Source organism: Emys orbicularis, chromosome 18 (genome assembly GCF_028017835.1).
Source record: "Emys orbicularis isolate rEmyOrb1 chromosome 18, rEmyOrb1.hap1, whole genome shotgun sequence".
In the NCBI taxonomy this organism is placed as follows: Eukaryota; Metazoa; Chordata; order Testudines; family Emydidae; genus Emys; species Emys orbicularis.
The window spans coordinates 2,678,034-2,696,493 of record NC_088700.1 but is presented as its reverse complement, the minus strand read 5'-3'; the positions used below and the strand labels follow the sequence as shown (position 1 = coordinate 2,696,493).

At 42.7% G+C, this 18,460-nt stretch overlaps 1 protein-coding gene across 1 annotated transcript in view; it reads left to right on the top strand.

Annotated features, from left to right (window-relative positions):
* GOLGA1 (golgin A1) overlaps positions 1–17,771 on the top strand; it is a 30,209-nt gene extending 12,438 nt beyond the window's left edge. Inside the window, exons 9-22 of the mRNA XM_065418795.1 lie at positions 196–307; positions 2,049–2,174; positions 3,215–3,310; positions 4,731–4,826; positions 5,152–5,304; positions 5,606–5,701; positions 9,585–9,674; positions 11,413–11,515; positions 12,022–12,186; positions 12,631–12,770; positions 13,719–13,778; positions 15,127–15,297; positions 15,859–15,945; positions 17,270–17,771. Of these exons, the coding sequence (XP_065274867.1) occupies positions 196–307; positions 2,049–2,174; positions 3,215–3,310; positions 4,731–4,826; positions 5,152–5,304; positions 5,606–5,701; positions 9,585–9,674; positions 11,413–11,515; positions 12,022–12,186; positions 12,631–12,770; positions 13,719–13,778; positions 15,127–15,297; positions 15,859–15,945; positions 17,270–17,350 (1,576 nt within the window). The 3' untranslated portion in view covers positions 17,351–17,771. The remainder of the gene's footprint in view (positions 1–195; positions 308–2,048; positions 2,175–3,214; positions 3,311–4,730; positions 4,827–5,151; positions 5,305–5,605; positions 5,702–9,584; positions 9,675–11,412; positions 11,516–12,021; positions 12,187–12,630; positions 12,771–13,718; positions 13,779–15,126; positions 15,298–15,858; positions 15,946–17,269) is intronic.
* The last annotated feature ends 689 nt before the right edge of the window (positions 17,772–18,460 follow it).

The following is an 18,460-nucleotide window of genomic DNA, read 5'->3' as shown; positions in this document are numbered from 1 at the left end:
CCATTCTCCGCCTGGTTATGAGTGCTGGAGTATGCAGTAACTAACTTGTAAGCTCCTGTGAATGATTAGTGCCAGGCCAAAATGGCTGTTCTTAAGATTAGAAAAAAATCATAGGTTTCGTAGTCTAGCCTCCTTCCCTTGGCAGATGCATTCTGCTTGCTGGCACATTGAGTTACTGTTTTTCTTTCTGTGAAGGGATGAACTAGTGGCAGCTGAGGCGAATGCAGAAAATAAGATCACTGCCCTGGAGCAGAGAGGACAAGAGCTACAAACCTTCATTCAGCATCTTTCGGCAGACTTGCAAAACGTAAGTTGAGATAATTGGAGTCTGATACCTTCCTTTCTGTCAGTTAATGCGACAGTTCAAACTGGACCTTCACTGAAATGTTTCCGTTTGCATTCAGTTTGGAATCAAAAACCATTTTCCTATATGCCGTAGGCTCGAGTTGCTGCCTCTGGTTGTGAGAAGAGATTGGAAACTTTACAGATGGAGCATGAATCTCTCAAACTGGAATATGAACAACACAAGCTAAAGGTGAAAGTGTGGGGACTTTTGGTCTGACCCAGTATGGCTGTTCTTATGTGTGTGATCTGAGGGTACTCAGAAGTTGGTTAGGTTTTAGTGTTCTCAAGCTCCTATACCTGAGATTGTTTGTATTTAATCAGTCTGAAAGGCATGAATGCAGTGCAACGTGGCTTCTGAATTGTTTAAGCAGAGATTTTTATATTCACTTCCTCAGTTGAATTATGAACCAGGCATGTGACTTGCTACTGGCAGGTAAAAACACCCAAAGCTAGTAAATGTAATCTTGGAGCAAGACTTAATTTTTTGTAAGTACCTTTATAGCAAGTTTCAGCCCTATTTAGGACTATCACCAGGAGAGTTGTAAATGCCTGGAAAGTGGGGTAAATGTGTGAGAATTGCCAGCCATGATACCCCAACTGGCAATCTTGTGAATAAATTCAAGAAGCTTGGATAATGGAGCTTTGCTATCTGTGGACAATATGTTAACAAATTGGGGAAGCACCGAGGGAAGGGAATCGTGTAATGAAATTAGGTATCAGAGAAGTCTCTGGCAATAGTCATACTAAATCCAAAGTATTCGTATCAAAGACATCCAGAAGTCATCACAAGAAAATCTAGCTTCTGTTGGGCATACAACTCAGTAAGTTAATTATGGGTCCATACTGCATAATTTTTCCAGATGGGAGGGAATAAAATTGCAGACCTCTACTGGAAAGGCTGAATGGACCGAGCAAATAACATGGATTGGTAGAATTGCAACAGTTAAAATGACCTTTCTCTTCCAGATTACATTTTTATTTCAAACACTTCCTATAGAAATCCCAACTCAAGATATTAAAATACATTCTCTATTTTATGCTTTATTTGGGACAGTACGTTTTATATAGGCCTAATAAATAAATAAATTAATTAAAATACAAATTATGCAGGCCAGTATTGAATGAATGGGTGGATTCAGTGAAGCTTCAGAAATGGAAGCCACAACCCCGAGAAAGGGAATAATCTAACAATCTACCTCGCTTCAGTTGAGTTGTATATATTTAATGTTGTATGGATCTGTCTGCACTGCAAAAAAAAAAAAAAAAAAAAAAAAAAGACCCATGGCAGCAAGTCTTAGAGCCTGGGTTAACTCACGTGGGCTCATGTTATGGGGCTAACATTCCAGTGTGGATGTTTACGTTCAGGCTTGAGCCCAGGTTCTGAGACCTACCCCCTTGCTGGGTTTTAGAGCCAGAGTCTCAATGTCTACACTATTATTTGTAGCCCTGTAGCACGAGCCTCATGTGCTTAAGCTGGTTGACCTGGACTCTGAGACTCGCTGCAGTGGGTCTTCCCTTCCTTCCCCTCTCCTCCCCCCCCCCCCCCCATCATAGACATACCCTAAGATAACATAGAGTGGCTTTCATTAAAGAGAATTTCTTTTTGATGTGTGTTTGAGGGGGTGGGTGTGTTCCCCCCAAGTGAAATCACTATGTACTAAGAGCCTGGCTATAAAGATGACACTGGCTTTTTGTTCCAACAGATGACTGTTGAAGTTGATGAGAAAAATAAACTCATTGAACATCTGCAGGAAAAAGTGTCTTCCCTAGAAAAGAGACTAGAAGGGAATTTTTCAGGGGATGAACATGTGTGGGAGCTACTCAAGGAGGTAACATTTTTAGACTGCTTTAAATCCCTTGAGAACTGTGTGGCTATTACTGTATCTGTCATGTAATGGAAGAAATATCTAATATCCTGCATATGCGTCTGTTCCTGCAGTGTGTATTTGCACTCTGCTTCTGCTGGGTGGAATCTTAGACCTGCTCAAGTGTGTTCATGATCATGTCTGTAGTGAGGGTAGCACACAGAGGTTGCAAGCCGTAATACCAGTAACCAAAGAGTTAACATTAATGTATATTCCTCCTCTTCTGTGCTCTGGTTGCTAAATGGGCTTGCAAAGCACATGGGAAAGAACTCTGGGCACTCTTAAGCAAAGTCCAAACCATCCATTGTATCCACCGAGCTAAGACCCAAGCACTGATGAGAAATAGCTGTAAGTTGAGAGAGCACAGAGGGGAACTGCGCACGGCCAATGTCTCCCGTTACTTCCTGACCCTGTTCCGCAGCACTGATATACCATATTGTTTCTGAACAAAGGCAGGTTTCCCCAGCCTAGGACAGGGACACTTGCTTTTCCCTGGTAGCACTCGCCTGCAGTGCCCAGCACCCTCGCCTGGTGCAGCTAGTAAATGAACCTGGCTTAAATAAATCCAAGTCCAGTTTGAAAGCTACTTGTAGAGGCAGCACAATGTCCTCTTAGAGAGTAAATGCTACAGCTAGTAAATATTTTACCCTTTGCATGTGTGTTCTGTAATGTCCCAGCAGAGTGGCTCTAAAGGGCAGTAGAGGAGGTATTTCTGTTGCAGCATTGTAGTTTCTCTGACTCCCTGAAGTTGGTCACAGATGCTGATTACATCCTCCGCTTGGATTTCAGTCAAGCATCTCCACGTCTCCCATTTTCAGTACAAATGCTGTGCAGTAGTGGTCAATAGCTTCACTCAGTGTCAGCTCCTAGGTGCAAAGGTGTGTTACAAGTCCTAGTAACTGCTGTTTGGATTCTGGCCATCATGCCTTCACCTTAAAAGCAGTTTTCAGAGATTAAACTTCTGAGTCCCCCTGTATGATCTGTGATGATGTGTTAATCTTCAGAAAACTGCTCTGGAGCAGAAACTGGATGACACCAGACAGCAGCTATTGACAGCTAGAACCAATCATGCTGAGACTGTGAACCTACTGGAAACCCAGGTATTTCCTCCTCCTTCACCAGTGCACTCAGTGGGGTTGGCACTTTTGGCCATCTGGATGGATTAGGAGTGTTTTGGCATCCAAAGAATTTTATTTAAAACCCAATACCAATTGCCAACCTTTCAGTCTTTTTTTTTCAGAAGATTTGAGACTGAATATAACATTGAGCTTTGAAAGGAAACCTTATCTCACCAAATCCACTTAGCGGTGTGTCTGTTTTAACTAGAGATTTTGCGTGGCATATATAGCCCTGGTTTCATACCAACCCTTCTGTCACAGGGTGACACTGGCCTTTTAGAGGGAAGAGGCCAGTGCACCTGTGACTGGCCAGTTGAACACCTCCACCCCACCCCCCAGTTTTGTTAAAAGATGGCACCTGGCCCTAGACCCTTCTAGGTCCCTGAAGGAAGATGGGAAGGGGCCTGTGAGAGCCGCCGAGAGTTGTCTGAAGGGAAGAGCTTCAGGAAACCAGAAGGAGAGCAGTAACGGTGAGCTGCAGGTGATGAGTTCTGAGGAAAACCGTTGAAGGACTGGCTGGAGCTGGGGAACTGTGCCACAGTTCAGGAAGACTTGTACAGTGGTCCCTAGGAACAGGCAAGAACCAGAGTGGTCAGCGTAAGCCTGGCCTGGAAGCAAGGGGCTAACTCTGGAGGGCGGCCCCGAGGAGCAGGCAAGGAAGCCCGGGGAGTGTAACGCTGCAGTGAGCACTGTGGTGGGCTGTGGAAAGTGCCCAGGAAAAAGGGGTTGGTCCTGGAGGGAGGTTCCCCTGAGCAGGGGTGGGGCTGACTCTGGGCTCCAGGAAGAGACTCGTGGGAGAAAAGTGCGTCTTGAAACTCTTGGAGACTGGGACCCTGGAGTTCTGATGGAGTGGTTAATGGCAACCAGTGACCTTTCACTGGGATTGAAGAGCTCTTGTATTGTAACCAAGTTTTACTTTCGGAGTTGGGAGGAACTGTTTTTACTACAAGGTACCTGTGGACTTGGCATTTTATATGAATAAGAGTTTGAATTTGTCATTGAGACAACATTCCTTTGCATGGGTGAATAAAGGACAGACGGAGGCAGGTGCACTTGTCATGCCACAGCCAGCCGCTGGAGGGCGCTGGAGGCAGGGGCCATGGTATGACACATTCCCTTATCTAATTTATTTACATTTCAATTCCTATTTCTAGGTCACTAAACTGAACAGCAAAGTAACTGAAGCACAGGGATTGCTCTGTGAGAGAGACGAGTTTCTGAAGAATTTTAAAGAAAGCAACATGTGCCAGGTAGGCCCTTTCCTGAAAGGTGTCGTCTAAGGGTTTCTGTGTTTAGCCTCCTCTGCTACTTCCTTTCCTACCCCATATTACTATTTTGTGTGCTGCTCTCCAGTAATATCGATCTTTATGGACAAGGGAGTAACTCACTCTCCTGTTTTTAGCTGAAAGAACTTGAACAAGCACTACAGCTCGCTAATGGGGCACTAGAGAGGAGCAAAGAAGAAATCGGTGAGAGGGATCTACAGATCCAAAAGCTGGTGAGAATCCTCTAATCACTCAGGCTACTCCTGCTAAAGCAGTCTCCACCATTTTCAGTTTCATTATTGATAAGGCTGCAGTTGTCAGAATTCTTCCTGCTAATACTGCAACAATGGCTCCAAGATGAGTAAATGTATTTGTATGTGAGGGTAGGCGCCAGATGGCCACAGAAATAAAGCATAGCATTGCCATTCTTTGGTGATAAGAATGGGGATAAGCAGTATGAAGTTATGCCTGACTCTGGCTGCAAGCTCCACGTACTCTGCCCTCCAGTAACCATAGGGTTAATATAGTGTTAACTTACAGTAATGTTTTTTCCTGAAGCAAACAGATCTAGAGGTTGAGAGCAGCAAATTACAACAGCATATCTCAACTGTAAAGCATCAGTGCGCAGAACGGATTAGCAGGCTGGAGGCTCAAATAGCTGCCCTTGAAACAGCTCGAGAGTTTGACAAAACAACTTCCCAACATAAGATAGTAAGTATAGAAACTGTTCTGTAGAGGGATATTGAGTCCCCAGATGCTGCCTCTGGCATCACCTGTAACCCTTCTGTGTGTTGTCTGAAAATACTAAATTCATATGTAACTGCATGTTCAAAGCTGTTCATACTGTGGTGGTTTGAAGTTGAGGGTGAAGATCTTTCTCCAAGCAACAACGTTCAGAGGCACTGAATATGCATAAAGCAACATCTCTTTGGGGGTGGGGTTGTGGATGTTTACTTGTACTGTAAATGTTAAAACACTGGTTCTTGGCACACAAGATATTTCCATTTTACAGAGCCAGTTGGAACAGGAAAATGAAGATTTTAATGAAAGCAGACAAGAATATGAAAGTTCTTTAAAGAAACAAGAGTCTGAACTGGAAAGACTAAAGGTATGGGCCTAACTGTGTGTTGATGACTATGCTTAAGTAAAGAACTAAGTTTGAGAAACAGCTAATGGCAAACTGTACCCTCTTGTCCATACTTAAAGCTCATTAGGTTCAGATCATGGTTAATTACTGCCACACACCTTCCTCTTTGGAATTAAAATACCTACACAGAATACAAACCATTCAAGATTCATTACAAATGGCTGGTACTTTCTTGACACACAATGCTTAGGTCTTACTAAATACTGGCATAAACAGTACATTCCAGGACTTAAAGGGATCCTGTCAAGTAAGAATAGCTTTGAAATCCACTGAGGAAGAAAAGCACTAATAAAAGCACAGAATATCATTAGCAATACATCATTTCATTCCTTTAACAGCTACTGCTATATAAATTAGAGGACTACTAAATAAAACACTGTTCAGTCATTTAAAGCCTAAACCTTCTCTCCTTTAAGATTATAATCTCATAGAAAGCTCTCAACATTCTAAATATCAGCCCTCGGATGTGTGATGTAGAATTTAAGACTTGGCCACTGGAGGGAGTCATTTCCTTGTTAGTGTCTTTTAAATTGGAAAAAGCAAAAGTGGAAGTGGCAAGTATGAAGCCTTTCATGTGGTGGTCAGGTTTGACTTTGCATACCAGAACTATGCACCTGTCAACAGTGCCAATGCAAAAATGGTGCCAGTATCAATCCTCTTGTCCACATATATTTTAAAAAGAATCCCAAACCACTACAGCCAATGCTTGGGGATCACTCACCCATCCCTGAAATGCAGCTATCTCTGGAGTGGGATGTGGCAACAATTCTTCAGCAGAAGAGCAGTGAAGACTGACTGACTACTTCAATAGAAACCAAAAAAGTGTTCAATTTTAGGTAAGCTGAATGCAATTGCCTGGGTTTTTGAAAAGTTCCAAGAAATGGGCTCTCTGCCAGTCTTAAGTTAGCATTGATTTAACAAGAAGTCTGATTTGAGGGACGAGATTATTGTGTCTGCTAATAACACTGGTCTACAATTTTTGAGAAGTCGTCGGCTTCAGAGATAAAATGTGCTATTTATTATGTATTTTGATGTGCTGAATTCAAATATGACAATTAAAACAACTGATTGGCTACTGTTTCTAAGATATTTAAGTTTTTACATTTTATGTCTATGTATATTGTGTAGATAGTAGAGTTTTAATCATAAATTGTAAACCTAGGTCTTTTCATGTGTTTATGGTTGCTTTACATGATAATATTTCACCTGTCCTGTTTATGTAACACTTTAAAAATCAGCAAAAGGATTATATAAATAAAATTTATTATGAAACAAAAGGCAAAAAACTATTCTGTACATAGTTTAGTCCTATTCAGTGTCTACTCAGAGCTTCTTGGCTTGTCTCTTGTATTCATTAAATGGAGCATCTCTTGTCACTGTCCAGCAATAGTCTGCAAGCATTGATGGGCTCCATTTGCCCTGATAGCGTTTCTCCATTGTTGCAATGTCCTGGTGAAATCGCTCGCCGTGCTCGTCGCTCACTGCTCCGCAATTCGGTGGAAAAAAATCTAGATGAGTGCAAAAAATGTATCTTTAGTGACATGTTGCAACCAAAGCTTTTGTATGCCTTGAGGAGGTTTTCCACCAACAACCTGTAGTTGTCTGCCTTGTTGTTTCCGAGAAATTTGATTGCCACTAACTGGAAGGCTTTCCATGCCGTCTTTTCCTTGCCACGCAGTGCATGGTCAAATGCATCATCTCGAAGAAGTTCACGAATCTGAGGACCAACAAAGACACCTTCCTTTATCTTAGCTTCACTTAACTTTTTGGAAATTTTCCATGGAGGTACTTGAAAGCTGCTTGTGTTTTGTCAATGGCCTTGACAAAGTTCTTCATCAGACCCAGCTTGATGTGTAAGGGTGGTAACAAAATCTTCCTTGATTCAACAAGTGGTGGATGCTGAACCCTTTTCCTCCCAAGCTCCAATGACTGTCGGAGTGGCCAATCTTTCTTGATGTAGTGGGAATCTCTTGCACGACTATCCCATTCGCAGAGAAAACAGCAGTACTTTGTGTATCCAGTCTGCAGACCAAGCAAGAGAGCAACAACCTTCAAATCGCCACAAAGCTGCCACTGATGTTGGTCATAGTTTATGCACCTCAAAAGTTGTTTCATGTTGTCATAGGTTTCCTTCATATGGACTGCATGACCAACTGGAATTGATGGCAAAACATTGCCATTATGCAGTAAAACAGCTTTAAGACTCGTCTTCGATGAATCAGTGAACAGTCTCCACTCATCTGGATCGTGAACGATGTTGAGGGCTGCCATCACACCATCGATGTTGTTGCAGGCTACAAGATCACCTTCTTTGAAGAAGAATGGGACAAGATCCTTTTGACGGTCACGGAATATGGAAACCCTAACATCACCTGCCAGGAGATTCCACTGCTGTAGTCTGGAGCCCAACAGCTCTGCCTTACTCTTGGGGAGTTCCAAATCCCTGACAAGGTCATTCAGTTCACCTTGTGTTATGAGGTGTGGTTCAGAGGAGGAGGATGGGAGAAAATGTGGGTCCTGTGACATTGATGGTTCAGGACCAGAAGTTTCATCCTCTTCCTCTTCCTCGTCTGACTCAAGTGAGAATGATTCTGGTGCATCAGGAACCGGCAGTCCTTCTCCGTGGGGTACTGGGCGTATAGCTGATGGAATGTTTAGATAATGCACAGTCCACTTTTTCTTCTTTGACACACCTTTCCCAACTGGAGGCACCATGCAGAAGTAACAATTGCTGGTATGATCTGTTGGCTCTCTCCAAATCATTGGCACTGCAAAAGGCATAGATTTCCTTTTCCTGTTCAACCACTGGCGAAGATTTGTTGCACAAGTGTTGCAGCATATGTGTGGGGCCCACCTCTTGTCCTGATCTCCAGTTTTGCAGCCAAAATAAAGGTGATAGGCTTTCTTAACCATAGTGGTTATACTGCGCTTTTGTGATGCAAAAGTCACTTCACCACAAACATAGCAGAAGTTATCTGCACTGTTCACACAAGTACGAGGCATCTCTGCTCACTGGCTAAACAGAAATGTGTCCCTTTGCAAAATCAAACACTGACAAATAAGAGAGAGCACGACACTGTATGATTTCTAGAGCTGATATAGGGCAATTTGTTCAGCAGAGTGATGTAAGCTTCATTATGATTGCATCATCCATGACTTCTAGGAATAACATGATGCAATTCATATCATGTATGACGCAATACCAGCTTCAGATTGCATCATTCATTGTTTTGCCTAAAAAGCAAGTACTGTCCAAACCCAGTCATAGATTTATTCATAGATCCAGTCAAAGATGTATTTTAGTCATTTCTGGTTTAAATTGAGATCCCTTCCCTTTATAACTCACTTATCCTCCGCCATTCCCAAGTCAAGGGTCGTATATACTGACCCAATAGCATATCTTGAAAACTAGAGCCAATCAACAATTTTAAGCATCATTTTCGTTCTCAGTGACCCAGAATTAGTAAAGTTTGACTACATTTATTTCAGAAGCATTTTGGCTGTAGAGCAGTGTAACCTATCAATTCCATTTAACATTGGTTAACATTAGGGGGAGGGATAGCTCAGTGGTTTGAGCATTGGCCTGTTAAACTCAGGGTTGTGAGTTCAATCCTTGAGGGGGCCACCCCATCTGGGGTAAAATCAGTACTTGGTCCTGCTAGTGAAGGCAGGGGGCTGGACTCGATGACCTTTCGGGGTTCCTTCCAGTTCTAGGAGATAGGTATTTGTTAATGGATTTGGATCTTAGAGTTGAGAAACGACTGGCTTTTAGTCTTGTTCCTGTGAAAGCTTCATACTGAATTTTCTCCTCTTAAGTAATTATTGAATTATCACTGGCTTGCAGAAGGAATTAAGCAGCAGAGAAACAGTCAGTGTTGAAATTGCCAAAGCACTGGAAGAAACACGGAATCAAAGGGAGGAATTACAGCAGCAGGTACGTTTATTGCTTGAACCCTTGGATTGCCCTAATCCATACAGAGCAGGCTTGAGCCTGATTCCGTAATTATCCCAGTAACCAGGGGCCCAAATCAGGATTAGGCCCCAAACATCCAGGAAGAGTCTCTGCCCCCAAAAGTTTCCAGTCTAAGGCCTTCCTGTTAATGCTTACACAGGTGTGTAACTTTACCCATGTGAGATGTTCCACCGACGTCAATAGAACTGTGCCTGTGCTCAAAGTTAGGTATGTGCCTAAGTGTTTGTTTGCAGGATCAGAGATTAAGGCAGGATGCAGCAGGTGGGTGTAATAAACAGTTGAAGAGGAGAGGGAGGGCAGGTGCCAGTGATAGGAACACATGGCTTGCAGGCTAGCTGAGAGCCCAGTGCTAAGGTTCTCCATCATTTTGACAATTTTCCATAAGCTTCACACTACACTTCTTGCATTCTTTTTTCTACTGGATCACAGCCTTGTTTGTGCTGTTAGAAAGTGGTCCCAAATTAACCCCAGAAACGTTTGCTGTGTGCTGACAACTTGGCATTCAAGGACCCACTGTCAAATCCAAGTTATTTTGTCTAGAAAAGTGTTCCTGGACAACATAAACCAATGCTTGTTTGTTGCTGGGAACTGTGTGTGTTGTCAGCCAAGCAATAGTGCAGGTCTCACTGAATCCAGCCTTCAGTACCACCTCTTTAGGTTTTTTTGCTCTTGGGAGTGGGTTGCAGATCTGACTCTTGAGGAATCAGTTGGATGGTCTCCAGGGTCACATAGGATGCCTAGGTTCTGGGTGGAAGTGATGCTTTCTGTTGCTTTTTATATGCCTATGTCCTGGAATGCAAACAGACAGGATTTTGAATGGGTTTGTGTTGACATATGGGATTATAAACCAAGTGTGCGGACATAGAATATTACATTATATTTTCCTTTCCTGGATGGTGAGTATCTGCAGCTTAAATAGTGATTGAAGAACAGCAGCATATATTGCACATCCATAGCTGTTCTCTCCTAACGAAAAAGACTTGGTTTGCTGTAATCCAAAGTGAGCCCTGTTCTGTCATCTCAAAAAGTGATGGTCGGAAGACTTCAGCAGTCTCAATGTGACTTCGATCAGTTTTGGCCATTAGTTGTATTATTTTGCTAGGCATTGTAGTAATTAGCTGTGTAAACGAATCTGTACTGCCAGACCTCTAACCCGCATTCTGTGTGGCCTGGAACTAGTATATGTGTCTTAAACTTTTATTTGGGGGCAAAGAGGCACTGGCAGCTACAGCCAACAGCAAACTCCTCTACTTATCCCAAGATACATCTCAAGCAGCCACTGAACGTACTTCTCCTAGTGCTGAGGAGCGAGCCCAGTAACCTGACCCTTGGTCTAGGAAATCCCTGTAAACGCACAGTGGTGCTGATCAGTATTCATCATCCTGCTTCCTAGGTCCACCCACTGCAGAGCATTTTAAGCTGCAGTCCTGTATGGTTTTAAATTGGTAATTCTTTCATAGCTGCCATCTGCTGGCCATGACAGAAGTTGCAATTCCAGTGTAGAGTTCACCCAAAGCAGTATCTTTTTTTCATTGAAGTTCTCGTCCTGCTTTCAAACCCTATCTCTCTTAATGAGGGACCAGCATTGGCTGAGGTAGTGATACTCTGTAACCCTTTGGCTAAGCCACAGAAAGATTTTAGCATATGTGGGTTCTACATATTAACTGTTCCTGTCTACCTTCTTTTGTCCGTCTTCAAGGTTACAGATCTGATCTTACTGATAAAGGAAAAGGACCAGTTGATCAATGAAAAAACTGATGTGATTCTAAAAAAAGAGGAGGAGCTAAACCAACTCAGTCAAGGTTAGACCAAAGGAGTCTCCTCATCCCAAACTGCTTCACTTTGGTAAAGTCTCTGTAGCTCAGGGATTGCTTGACTCTAGTTTCTAACAATGCTAGCATTTTTAATTGGAAAAGGTGCAGAGAAGAGCATCCAGAATGACTTGGAGTTCCAAATAGCTTCCATACGAGGAGAGATTAAAAAGACTGGGACTGTCTTAGTAAAGAGATGACTAGGGGTGGGGGATATGAGAGGTCTATAAAATCATGACTGGTGTGGAGAAAGTGAGTAAGGACGTGTTATTTACCCCTTCTCAACACAAGAACTAGGAGTCACCTGGTTAAAGCTCTGAGACAGCTTGCATTGATGTTCAGTCCACATTGTATTTGCCTCCTGCATCACTGGAGAGGGGAAATAGGCCTGACGCTCTCCCGCTTGCCTTCCGTGCAACTCACTCTGTTTACAGAAAATTAATAGAAGCTACATTTTCTTCTGTGGAATGGCACTAACCATGTCTGTCCTGACCCAGGTCATGAAGCTCTCGTGCTGCAAATGCACCTGTTGCAGTCTGACATAGAAGCATGCAAGAGCCAAGCAGCAGAGAGGGAAGAAACAGCAGGAAAGCAGATCAGTGCTTTGAGGTTGAAGATGCAGGAGCAGCAAGAGCAGCTGCTGGCCAGCGAGAGAAATGTGAGTGAAGTTGCAGGGCAGCTTCCTCTAGTCTTGTCAGGAAAACCAAAATGTGCAGAGACTTCAGCTCACCCTGCCGTGCCTGAAAGCAAACAAAACCTCTCCATGGGATGTGACAGGCTTTGAATTGGTCACCTCATCAACCCACCTGCTGCCTTGAAACATCGCCAGAGCTGTCTGTATCTGTCACTGTGCACTTGGCCTAGAGGAACCCAATCCCCTTCAGGTTTTTTTAAGTGTCCTATGAAAAGCAGCACCTCCATTAGACAGCTAGTGTCCCTTTGGGTGTCTGTCTCGGGTAGTTTCACAAATGAGAGATTGTCCTGCCCAAACTTACCATTTAAAAACACAGTGGAGCTTTATCTTTGGGCAGTGGCACCTGGCTGCCAAAGTTGTGGTCTCTGAGATTTGCTTTGCTCTTTACCTTTGAAGGTTTTGGCATTAGAAGCAGCAAGAGCCTTTAATAAGCACTTGTATCCTCCAGAAGACAGTGAGGTGGAACAAAACGGAGAGGTGGCAGCTGCAGACATCCTTCAACTTCAGAAAGACAATAGAGACTTGGAGCAGCAAATTTCTGAGAAAAACAAGGTAACTGAAATACAGTGGAAATGGCTTTTCCCCATTTGGCTCATGTGGCTTGTATTCCTGATTTGTCAGGCCTGCAAAAAAGCATGAAACTACAGGTAATATGTGACCCTAGGTACTAATGTCCTGCCCTCCCCCTGCAAAACCTGCTGCTGCCAAAGGATTTCCTGTCCCCTCCTACCTCTGGAACAGCTTCCCACACCATGGTTCACTGCTCTGCCTTCTTTCTTTAGACCCGCTTCTTCTAAGAAGCCTCATTATTAAGTGATGACAATATGCTTGGTGTTGTACAAGATATGATGTCAAGCCAGAGCCTTCCATGGAAAGATTCGTCTAGAATACAGTGCTGGAAAGACAAGATCTCTGGGGGAAGAAGTTACCTTATATTAGAATAAGGGGTAAAAAATGTTCATTTAGTGTGTGCCTTAAGGAAGAAGTGGCTCTTCAAAGTGGGGATTGACCCACTGGCTTTAAGGGGATCGTTCCAGGCCTAGGACATGTCTCCATATCTCCTTGTGCATGCACAGTTATCCATTGTAGCTGAGCTCTCTGCAGTCTTATGGAGCCATATAAATAACAGAAAATCCTGCTTCAGTGTCAGAAAAGATTCAGAATCTGATGCAGTATCTTTCCCCTTGTTGCAGCCATGTTCCCTTTGTTTTCTGTTAACCTCACATTTTATCGCTATAATGTTGTCCCATTAATCTGCACCAGGAATTAAAGTATAGTCTCCTCATCCCATTCCTGCTGCACTGTGTGGCTGAAAGAGCAGAGTAGTCAGGCGTGTCAGATTACCCTTCTCCAGAGCCATTAACTTTGTTCAATGTCTGCCCCATTAGCTAAACTTTAATTGTGGGGTTTTTTCCATTTGAAACTTGCAGGTCTGAGCGTGTTCAAATATGAAGCTTCCATGCTGTTAAGTTAATATCAGTTTCTGTCTTGTGTGTGTAGATGATAAAACAGTTACAGCAGCGAATGGCAGAGCTCAAAAAGACCCTGCAGAAAGAGCTGGTAAGTCTTTAGCCTTTCCAGCCCCCTGACATTGACAAGGTACTCATGCTGCCAGTTCTTAAAAACTTGCTGCCATCTGGATTGTAAACCCTTTGGGGCAGGGACTGTCTTCATAGGTTTACAGAGTGCCCAGCAAAACAAATCCCCAGTCTGGGGATATAAATATTCATTAATCCCACAGCTGCTCTAAGTGGTGGTAATCAGGATGTGAATTCTGTCAGTCAAGAACTTCAGCACAAGTACATAATGATGCCAGCCCTGATCTCTTCTTTTGCCCCTAGGGGAAATCCAAGATAGCAGCCAGAGCTGGTGTGGCCAGGTCACTGCAGCTCCTCTGATGTAAGGGCTGAGGGTTGGTTCACTGCACTTTGCGGTAATCTAGGGTTACTTTGTTCATCTCTGGAAACCTGCACTAGAAAACAAGAGATGATGTATTTCTTCATAGACTCTTCCTTGCTCTCACTTCACAGTGAATAAAAGGAGGCAGAACAGGGTTTGGGCACATCTTGGTTTTTTCTTTTGCTTGATAGTTACTGTGGGTTATAAAAGACCTGGCTCCAGGGTGACTCAGGATTCCCTGAGGCTTCTCCTTGGAGAGGGAAGCATTGAGATTTAATTGCTATTTAGCTGCCTTTGCAGGTCAATCTCACAGCCTTAGTGGTGTCCATCTTTGGGAAAGACTCTCCCCTGCAATCCTAGATAGAGGGGATGGAATGGTGAGCCCTGTCTCGATCAGCATTAGACCACTTGGTGCAGTCATCCAAGTCATTTTTATTAAATTTTGTAACATACCCGCCTTGAAAGTTTTTAAACGTCCTTTTGTTAGGCTTGGATGGCTCTGGAGTTGATGATGGGATTAGGGTGACCAGACAGCAAGTGTGAAAAATCGGGACGGGGGTGGGGGGTAATAGGAGCCTATATAAGAAAAAGACCCAAAAATCAGGACTGTCCCTATAAAATCGGGACATCTGGTCACCCTAGATGGGATACAGAGCCTTCCCCTCTACAATACCAATGCGAATCCTGCTCAGGTTAGAGGCAACACTCGTTGGCTTAGGTCCAGTTCCAGAAGTGGTTTGTGTGATGTAGACACCATTAGTAGCGTCTGTGCTGGCAGTCTGGGTAGAGGGACCAAGGATCTAATGGATGTGGAGACAATCACCATCTTCTCCCTACAAGTGGCTCTTTCAGGGTAAGGTGGGGAGAAGCTTTTGCTTGCGTGTTCCTGCCTGGCTATACCTGTCCTGTGGATAGAGGACTTCAGTCTCCAGTGCTATCAGGATAGCACCTTCCTCCAGGACTAAATTCATACCACTTTGAAGTATAAAATGCAGTTTTTCCTTTTCAGAAAATAAGGCCTGACAACGAGATCCCTGAAGTACGTGAGAAACCAAATTCTGAAGTGCCTAATGCTGCAATGACTGTCACAAACAACTCTGATTTAAACGATTCACGGGAGATCAACTTTGAATACCTTAAACATGTTGTACTAAAGTTCATGTCCTGCCGGGAAGCTGAGGTAAAGACTTGTTCTCACATCTAAGTTTGACTCACTCATGCTTACTAATAAACAAAAACTCCAACTGTTATTAAGATCTAGAAAGAGATCTGCAACTGCAGTGTTGTTTAACTGCTTTAGTGTTTGAAGCACTAGCTGCATCCTGGTGTCCTGGTAAGATTCATCCATTTAAAATATTAGTAGAGGGTTTGAACAGACACTCAACACTAAAGATGCATTAGGATATTGTATGTCTCCATCCTGCCTATACACCAGCCTGGTTAATCCTAGGAACTACTCAGGGTTACCATGGGAACCAAGTGCATTCTTCATTCAAATAAACCAGGTAAATTAAGTGCTTCCCCCAAACTATGCAAACCACAACAGAGACTGGAGAATCAAGAAAAGCGACCTGCCAAACACACAGGAAGTGAGCTGACACAATCCACACCTGTGAATGGGATAGGATACAGAGGCTTCATACCAAACCTGCACAGATCCTCAGTGCTACCCCATAATCCCAGAGTGGACCTAAAGCGCTGGGAGTCTTGCAAAATGTCAACAACTCTGTTTTTATTTCAGGCATTCCACCTAATTAAAGCTGTGTCCGTGTTACTTAACTTTTCACAAGAGGAAGAAAATATGCTCAAAGAAACGTTGGAATACAAGGTAAGATTTGTTTTTATTTGTGTCCTCTCCTAGATGTCCCAGCACAAAATGTCCCAGCACAATATGTTCAGCAACATATTTCCCAAATTTTAGGTTCTGTATCTGACAATCGCTGTTTTCATGCAATTAGCAGACCAGTGTGTTTACAAACATTTAAACATGTTTAGAGCAGATAAATTACATGTTGATTAAACAAGAACATACCTTTTGAGTAGTTTGCCATTTCATCCTCTTGCTGACCATTGTCATTTTTATTTTCTATCAGCCGAGCCCCAGTCAGCTTCCTGTTTTGTGCCTGAATCTCATTTAATAATGACCCACTACCACCCCACAGATGATTTGTGCTCTTTAATCTCTGTTTATTTTAGTCTCTGCTCTTTTTCTTATGTGGTAGTGATCACTGGCTGCTGTACCCAAGGGCATAGCGAGCTGCACTTTGCATTACATGGTTATTCGTGATTCATACTCACTCCATTTCTGCTCACAATGATAAATTCTTCTCTGTAGTGTTGCTGGAAGTGATGTATAAGACAGCAAAGGCAAGTACAGGACAACTTTCCCATGCACCAGAAAAGTACTAAGGGCAGCAGTGTGGGCTAGTGGACTCAGTATTGGGTAGGAAGCTAGTAGCTCCTTAGTTCTAATCCTGGCTCCCAGAGGAAGTGCTTCAGAGCAGGGAGCAGAGTCAGAATTCTTGCGTTCTACTCTTGCCTTTGCCACTGATTTGCTGTGTGACCATGGAAGTCGCATAACCTGTTTCTGCTTGTTTCCCATTATGTAAAATGAGAATTCTCACAGGGGGCATAAGGGAGATTCTAATGGATGTTTGTAAAGGGCTAGGTGGTGTTACCCCAAGCCCACTGTTCTGTCATTGTCTCTTCCTACTTGGATCAACAGAGTTAAGTTACCCATGTTCAGACTAGATATCTGAGTATACAAGAGGGATACGGGGTACTGTTTCACAGTGGGTATTTTACATTTGACTTTAATCAGGGTTCTGTGATTACAAATTAAACTGTATGAAGTTAAAGGAACATTCAGTTGAAATAATGTAAACAAATAATCCTGTTATACATAATCAGCTAAACTTATGAAAGCAGAAGGAATATGTGCTGTTTAGACAATGAAAATCAGTGAAACCAGTTTCAATTTGATTCTTAGTTCTGAGGTGTGTGGTACGCAAATACTTTTCTGTTGCTTGTTGTATAAATGCTTGCTTTTTTTTTACCAAATCATGGGGGCCCCCATGGGCTGATGTCCCTTGTTAAATCCTCATGATTTAAAAAGAGTCTAGGTTAATGTGTGTTGTGCTTTCCCATGCCAGATGTCGTGGTTTGGGTCAAAGCCATCTCCCAAAGGCAGTATCCGGCCATCCATCTCGAATCCCAGGACAGCATGGTCTTAAGGGAACTGGAAAATGGGCAATCAGCATCTAGCCTCTTTTTTTCTGTGAAAAGGACTCTTTACACACTAGTTCAGGTGTGTCTTAATCACTGTCATTGCAGTATTTTGTACAAGAATTTTGACTAATTGTTTACAAAGATATACTGTACAAGCAGCATCCTTCACTGCAAATTGAAATTTTCTCTCTGGGGTGGATTCAGGGACTCTGTCTCAATGGCCTGTTACACAGCTAACAGCTATCTCCTTATGCTCATAAATCCCGTGTCTTGGCATCAAAGGGTTATATTAATTTCACTAAACATTAGTGGCGGTTCAGGATTTTGACATTTTACATTTGTCATGAAATACTAAAGGTCCATACCTCTAGGTACATACTGTAAAGCTTCCCTTTCTCATTGGGCACAGATGGCAATGAAGGGGTGTTTGCTGGTGGTCCTGTGTTCAATTCCTGACCATTCTAAAAGCTTTTTGGAGAACACGAACAAGGGGTATAACCAAAAACAAAGTCTTGCCTTGTTATACTGACCTAACTTGTTAGCATTTGTTCATATCACTGTGTAAATTTTACAGTGCATATATCCTGGCCTGCGGTCATGAAAACTGCACAGATGACATTTATTTAATTTTCAGAGAGAGAGCACAACTTTATAGTTGTCTGATTTTAACTTTTCTTAAAGAAAAAATTAATATTTAAAATGGTCTTAATTATAGTACCTAATACTCAGTCGCCTTTTAAACGAATGTACTAGTCTGTATCATAGGTTGTTAGTGTTGGGAAGAGAGGTAGTAAACCATTTTAAATACTTTTTAAAGCTGAATTTCAGTTTATTGTAAACATAATTAAAAGAAGAGTTCCAGAGTTCTTATTGAAAGGAAAAAAATCTTAGTGATACAAAGGGCAAAGAACGTCAGTATAATACCTTTGATTTTTTTTTCTTTACAAGTTTGCTAGCAGCAGACTTTTATAACTAACATCTGCTTCCCTCTAAAGCAGTATTGACTGGATCTGTTTCAGACTTTACATTTACCTGCAACTAAATTTGCTTTGATTTTAAGGTAGTGGGCTTATTAGCTCTTTCCTGTCATACTATTCTTTAGTTGGAGCATGTTA